The sequence below is a fragment of the Engraulis encrasicolus genome, chromosome 21, assembly GCF_034702125.1.
Source record: "Engraulis encrasicolus isolate BLACKSEA-1 chromosome 21, IST_EnEncr_1.0, whole genome shotgun sequence".
NCBI lineage: Eukaryota > Metazoa > Chordata > Actinopteri > Clupeiformes > Engraulidae > Engraulis > Engraulis encrasicolus.
In genome coordinates, this window is record NC_085877.1 from 4,700,209 (window position 1) to 4,707,708 (window position 7,500).

Sequence of the window (7,500 nt, forward strand, 5' to 3'; positions counted from 1 at the left end):
ATAATGCATTTCACTTAAATATGCCCATCAAAATCAAAAGCACAACTGCAGCAAACCTCCTTGCCACACTTCATGTAGCTATGGCATCATTCAGCGTTGTGGTTTTTGTCTTGCAGTTCTGTGATAAGGCTTCAGGTCAAGTTTATGGTGCTCCAGAATACTGTGCAGGGGATCTGTTGGTTAACCTCCATTTTGACAGTTAATGTAGAAAGAACAAACCCCATACTGACAACTTGACAGGTATTTAGGCTACAGTGTTGCGATTTAGACTTTTCGTCAGGTAAATTCATATAGCCATAGTATCATTGTTTGATGGCTTCATCTCAGTTTTAAGTCCTGCAGTTCTTTATTCAAGTCTTGGCCACCACAGGCTTGAACTACAGTACAGTGCCAAGTCAAGTTTATATGTATAGTAAGTGTATTTCACTTAAATGTGCCTAACCTAATCAAAAGCACAACAGTGTGTAAAAACACAAAACATGAAATAGGCGTGATATATAATAAGGTTAAATAATTTTAAGTCCATAGTACGTACATAAAATGCATATGATCATGAAATGAGAATCTTAGTAGCTGTAGCGAAAGGGAGGACATATGCCCTGCCCAGCTTTTAACCCGGGTCTCCAAACTGGGGCTATGACAGAGCAGCTCTTTGGTGTAGCAGTCAGAGCTCCACTTTGAAACCCTGGAGGCCTGGGTGTGAAGCCAGTGGAGCACGGTGTGGAAACACTGCTCCCCTTCTGTAACGCCGCATTATGTAATAACGGTGCAATATGTAATAATGTAACACATTATTACATAATGCGGTGACAATCGCCGCATTGTGTAATAATTTACGCATTTCGTAATACATTTCCTGAACGCATTTCGTAATAACTTTTTTCTCATCTTGTAATAAATTATTACAAAATGCGAAATTTATTACGGAATGCGGCCGCAACTTTTTTTTTTGATGGAAATGTAATAACATGGTGCATTATGTAATAATCTATATGGATATGTTTTTTTCTGCACATGGATTCAGTAGGCACAGCACACACACATAGTCTCAGTGACATGGTAGTCACTGCCCTCTCTCTCTCTCATTCTTCTCAGTTCTCAAACTGCTCGAGAGTCGTGAATGATGCAGTTAAAACCGTTAAGAAATCATTTCACAACTTGTTGCGTGTAACTAGTCCAGCGAATGTCTCGCACTTTCTGCAACATTACACCAATTTACAGCTAGATTAAATAGGCCAGGTCTAAACACTTCACGAGGTGGTGAAAACTTGTCTTGCACTTGCGTGGGTCTGTCTCAGGGCGTGGATCTCGTAAGCGCAGGAGAAACCTGCGTGACCAGTTGACCAGGGGCTCTTCACAAAAACCAGTTGTGGTCCACGGTGCGAGTGGGCTATCCACTACTACACAGTAACCACATAATGATGAGAGAGAGAGAGAGAGAGAGAGAGAGAGAGAGAGAGAGAGAGAGAGAGAGAGAGAGAGAGTGTGTGTGTGTGTGTGTGTGTGTGCGTGTGTGTGTGTGTGTGCGTGTGCGCGCGTGTGTCCGCTGACGCACGGAGACAAACCTGGCCCATATTGATCTTAAGTCCCATCTTGGCTCTTTGGAAATAGTCTTACCATTCCAAAGGCTACTTAGAAATAGCGACTATTTTAAAATCTTCCCCAAAACGACATGAATCAAATCCCACGAAAAGACCAGCCATTACAAGTGACTCGTGGGGAGCTGTCCAAGCTCGTGGTGCTTAATTTTTCCCGATATTTCCCCATTGCTGGGAACTGGCAGGTAGTAGGCTATGTATACATGGGCACTTCTGATCCGATTAGAATAGGGATATTTTTCTACTCCGATCAGGAATTCGCTTGTATACGGCCCGATTGGACTAGATTTCTTTGATCGGATCAGAATTCTAATCGGACTAGAAGAGGTGGTGTAGTCCGATCAGATGGTCCATGTATACTTGGTTGTTTGTGACGCAAGCGTGTCACACAGGCCTATTTTAACAATGAAGCTCTGGTTATCCTAACATTTTAACGCCATATTGGTCGCTGAATTCCTGCAGAACAACTCTCTCCCACCAACCCTGGCTTCGTACTCTCATCCACAGACTTCTTTCTTGTTTGTGAAGTGTTTTAAGTGAACTGGTGACAACAGCGCGTCGGAGTGCCGCTGTTACGCACTTGCCCATAAGCGCAAGATTAAGTACAGCAGTGTCGCTTCCCGCTGCACTTTCAGAAAGACTAAAATTATAAATAAAGCAAGCGATACTTTCATGTTTATCGCAGTTTCAACCATATAGCCCGGCCCGTTGCTAACCACTGTCCCTGGTAACCGCGCGTGGTATTTCCAGACTTGATAGACTTGATAGAATTCCAGAACGTTACTAACGGTCGCACACCTCTCAAAATCCATTCGCACTTGGATCATGGCATCCTTCACAGTACTGCAACAGTCCTGAGGCAAGATGTATAAAGGTATGGGCTTCTTTTTAATTTTGATAACAAACAAAAAAAATCTGATCTCAGAAGAATTTGTGGTAACTCTTTATAGTGAAATGTCAAGGCTTGTGTAGACGGCTGATCCCTCATTATAGGCGAGGGGGGAGACTAACCGCCATACTGACACTTTTTTGATACCGCCATTCCGATAGGCCTTTGCTTGGCCTATTTGCTCTTAAGGCGTCCAACGTGTGTGTTAGGCCTGCTGAATGTTTCTGATATATTTGACCGGTTAGTAGCCTAGGCCTACAGGGTAGGGGGGGGCCTACCGCCATGGACGCGTTCATTCGCCTGGGTGACCTCGCGTGCACAGCGCTAAAGATCACTTAAAAGTTGCTCTCGGGTGGAGCTGTCCGCGCATGTGGTGCTGAGATCCGTGGCGAATGAACTAGGCCTGATTGAAGCACGTTACCCACATGAAACTTCTTCTATAGCCTATAGTATACTGACCAATATGTGTTTGCGAATCTTGCTTAAGCCTCTGGCCACATCCTCTGGTGGATGGCACGAGAGAGATCTGTCCAGTAGTTGCTTTTTATCCACTGCCCTGTGTTCTTACATTTCCATTACAGTGAAAGAACAATCTCAAATTAAAATTCCAATAGGCTATTTTGCTATTGTTATAACTAGGCCTATTTATAATGAACATTATCTAGACCAGGGGGTCACCAACCCTAGTCGATCTTTGGGCAGGAGGAATGAAATTGTATGATAGGCTAAATAAGCCTAATTGAAATGCACTGAGTCTAACAGATTGGCGTTCATATTTTTGCGTCTGTATTCCGTTGCGATAGGCTCACCACAGCGTTCCCCTGGTGTCACATGGTTATTTTCCAAAATGCTGCTTATCGTCTTTGAGCGCCGTCACCACGAGAGACTCGCGTGCAATAGGCTTACAGTTGAAAGTGCGAGCGCTGATGAAGCCGAAAGCATACAATTTTCATCAAGAATGAGAGGAGGAATTCCTATTTACATTCTTGAAAGAAAAGGGTGCGTTTGGTGTGCCATCAGCCACAGGCACAGCCAAAAAGGGGTCGTCTTGTTTTCTTGGGCAATAGGGAATAATAATGATAGGCCTAATAGGCCCAATAGGCCTAATAATAATAATAATAATAATAATGCCAAAATAATGTTCTGACCTTTATCTAAATTATTTGGTGTTATCCCTCACAACAGTGCAACAGCACATAGGCCTAATGGCGAGAGTTTTTCCCTCAGCACGTAATGAAAGCTAATCGGACGTCTAATGACAGGTGGTGCTGACGGACAGCGCATGAGGGAAAGAAGTTGCAAGCTTGATCGTGTGTTCGCTTTCGTCAGTCCAACGGAAAACTTCTGGGCTATAGAAAATGAATCTGTATTGCAACTAATCTAGTTAGGCCTAGGTCTATATAGGTTATCCAAGATATTTAATTTAGACAGAATCCTTTCAAGCCGTGCAGCATCAACGTGGTCATATAGCATAGCCTACTGTCTGCACTTGTTCCGTTGCCTGCCTCATAGCAGAGAAGGAATGGCTTGCTGTTGTTGAGGATTTGTAACGTGGATTATCGAAACTGAAGACTTGATTTCTTCTATATATACCTTTTTGTTTGGTATAATTACGGACAATGCAAATAACTGATTTTTGTGACGTTCGGACATTTTTGGAAGGAATATAATCGAATTAGTCCCGTCGCTTGGGTTATTGTTTTTCACGTGCATGTGGATGGATGCGCATAGGCTATTGAATTTGATTGCAGCCTAATAGGCCTACTGAACAGTGACTGAAATTGAAAATAGAACATTGTAACGGAACCCGCATCTCGCTCTCTTTCTGGACCAGTGCAGCGCGTTTCCTACATTGCCCACACCACCTTGCCACTCTCTAGTTATGGGGTGTGGTTATAAATAAAACCAAGTTCAAGCTCAATGGCGGCCAGACTGTCTACAATCAACACACACGCAGTGGATTACCAGAGTGGGACCCAGAGTGTGCGCCACGAAGAAAGCGTTTCTTTGATTGCCGTTTAAAGCACTGGAATGGTGCGCTCCCAAAGGTTGAAGACGACGTGGGTGAAAAGGAATCTCGTCTGCGACAAGTAAATCCCTTGGGACCAGGACGCTACAACAACAGAGTTGGTGGCGTTGTCACCAAGAGGCCTTGTTCAGTGCAGACCTGGAGATATCCCCAAAGCCACCTTGCTGTCTGGTCGTAACCAGATCTGGGCGAGGGCATAACGTCGGACCAAGAGGACGGATAATGAGCGCTAGTCTTTGCGCACCTGGCTCTCTCTCTCACTCTCAACCCCCGCTGCTGCAGCTCTCATCCGCCCCCTTTAAACATCATCTCCATGTCCACAAGCGCATACACCATTTGCACACACGCACTACACAAACACCTCATCATCTCAGGACATTTAGGCCTATGTTATGTCGTGTAGGCTATGTCTTAATTATGTGTTGAAAGATGTGTTGTATGTAACCTAATTTCGTGAAGTGCACTAAAAATAACAAAAGACATTTCTGGTGTTTCTCAGGTCATTCAGTTTGCATTCAAATCACTGTTGGTTAATTCATTTAGGGATTGAGACGCTTGTTAAACCGACCGCAGTCTGACGGCTGCTGGCGCCCAACAAACAAATTTTAAAATCTTTAATTCAGTGTCGGTGGCAACGTTACAACATAAGCATACCTATGTAATTTTTAACAAGAGTGGCATTTTTCTCGGGTGCTATGACTTCTTGCTTTGCAAGAAGAAAGTCTCCTTACTCCACGGGCAAAAAGCACCATGGTCAGACCCTGGCGCGCAAGGTCATGTAGGCAGACATAAAGGACTCACTACTCCACGGGCAAATATCGGGAAAAATTAAGCACCACCAGCATGGACAGCTCCCCACGAGTCACTTATAATGGTTGGTCTTTTCCTGGGATTTGATTCATGTCGTTTGGGGGAAAATATTAAAATAACCTTTGTAATGGTAAGAATATTTCCAAAGAGCCAAGATGGGCTTAAGATCAATATGGGCCAGGTTTGTCTCCGTGCGTACACACACACACACACACACACACACACACTCCTCCGCTTTCGAGATCCGCGCCACAGACCCACGCAAGTGCAAGACACGTTTTCACCACCTCGTGAAGTGTTTAGACATGGCCTATTTAATGTCGCTGTAAATTGATGTAATGTAGCAGAAAGTGCGAGACATTCGCTGGACTCGTTGCACGCAACAAGTTGTGAAATGATTTCTTAACGGTTTTAACCGCATCATTCGCGACTCTCGAGCAGTTTGAGAACTGAGAAGAATGAGAGAGAGAGAGAGAGAGGGCAGTGACTACCATGTCACTGAGACTATGTGTGTGTGCTGTGCCTACTGAATCCAAGTGCAGAAAAAACATATCAATATAGATTATTACATAATGCACCATGTTATTACATTTCCATCAAAAAAAAAAGTTGCGGCCGCATTCCGTAATAAATTTCGCATTTTGTAATAATTTATTACAAGATAAGAAAAAAGTTATTACGAAATGCGTTCAAGAAATCTATTACGAAATGCGTAAATTATTACATAATACGGCGATTGTCACCGCATTATGTAATAATTTATTACATTATTACATATTGCACCGTTATTACATAATGCGGCGTTACACCTTCACTACCTATAGTCCCCTTATGTACAGTAACTTGGGGCCATTTCCCTTGTGGTGGCTCATGGGAGAAGGGACGGATTATGACTTCATGGGCCCCTGGGCCAGACAAAAAGGAAGGCCCCCTCTCCATGGAATTGCAAGGTTCCAAAAGATTTGGGTATTATTGCCAAGATGTTAGAGCCTTTGTTGCTGGTGGTTCGGGGAGAGAAAATGTGTAAATACGGCAGAAAAACGTGCAATTTTAACACAGTATCCGATCATAAATAAAGACCAACAAATCAGTGTTTTTCTGTAGTGTGGAGGCTTGGTCTTCAGGGCCCCCTTGTCTCTTGAGCGCCTGGGCCTGGGCCCGATAGGCCCGTGCAGTAATCCATCCTTGCATGGGAGTGACCTCTTGGATTTCTCTCTCTCTCCAGAGTTTGCTCAAGTCCTTCCACAACATCAAAGACGTGGGGGTTGTCCAGGTGAAGGTGATTCGCGCTGAGGGACTCATGGCCGCTGACGTCACAGGTGAGTAAAGGACACACAAACACGCATGCACGCGCACGCGCACATACACACACACACACACACACACACACACACACACACACACACACACACACACACACACACACACACACACACACACACACACACACACCGCACACACACACACACACACACACACACACACACACACACACACACACACACACACACCTGGGACACCAAGTTTAGTCCCTTGCACTCGTTCCACAGGGATAATGATGTGATCAGTCACCCACCTCATCCTTTCTCTTGTTTTTTAAATCAGGAAACACTTACACAACTAATGAGAAATGATATTCAAAAAAGTGCTTTTGTTGCGTAATTCTGAGTGTAAAAATTAGGTCCCATGATGGGATCTTTCTGTCTTTCAAATGTCCATTTAGGGTGAAAATTAGAATGGTAAATGTATAACAGAAGTGTCTAACAGAAGGCATCCTGACGTCCACATACTGTACCCAAGTAACTTTAACATGGGGTTTCTCCCTGCCCTGCTATTTCAATTGGTCAGTGTCTTTATTGTTTATCAAATTTAAAGTCGAATTCCCTGACAATGATCCAATGATATTTTTCTTGGTTAAGATCATGCTGCAATTCTATTTCGAACACATTGAATGCTATGCTACTTTTGGAATTTTGGCAGTAGATTGCCAGCAACCTAGGCCATTTTTGACATTTTTGGTACAGCCACAGAATACTTTGTATTAGACCTACGGAAACATAGCTTGCATAGCTCTTTGAGCGCCATGGACCTGAAATCGAGTCTTTTCAGAATGTATGGCACAGTGCCAAAGACTTGATATGAAGTCAATTGCGCTTTTTTATGGGGGGTGGGGC

General features: G+C 43.8%; 1 protein-coding gene across 6 annotated transcripts in view; it reads left to right on the plus strand.

The window, feature by feature from the left end:
• LOC134437752 (multiple C2 and transmembrane domain-containing protein 1-like) overlaps positions 1-7,500 on the plus strand; it is a 232,122-nt gene that overhangs the window by 136,311 nt on the left and 88,311 nt on the right. For all 6 annotated transcript variants that reach the window (XM_063187276.1, XM_063187278.1, XM_063187277.1 and 3 more), the window contains one exon: positions 6,552-6,645. In XM_063187276.1, coding sequence (XP_063043346.1) covers positions 6,552-6,645 — 94 coding nt within the window. The remainder of the gene's footprint in view (positions 1-6,551; positions 6,646-7,500) is intronic.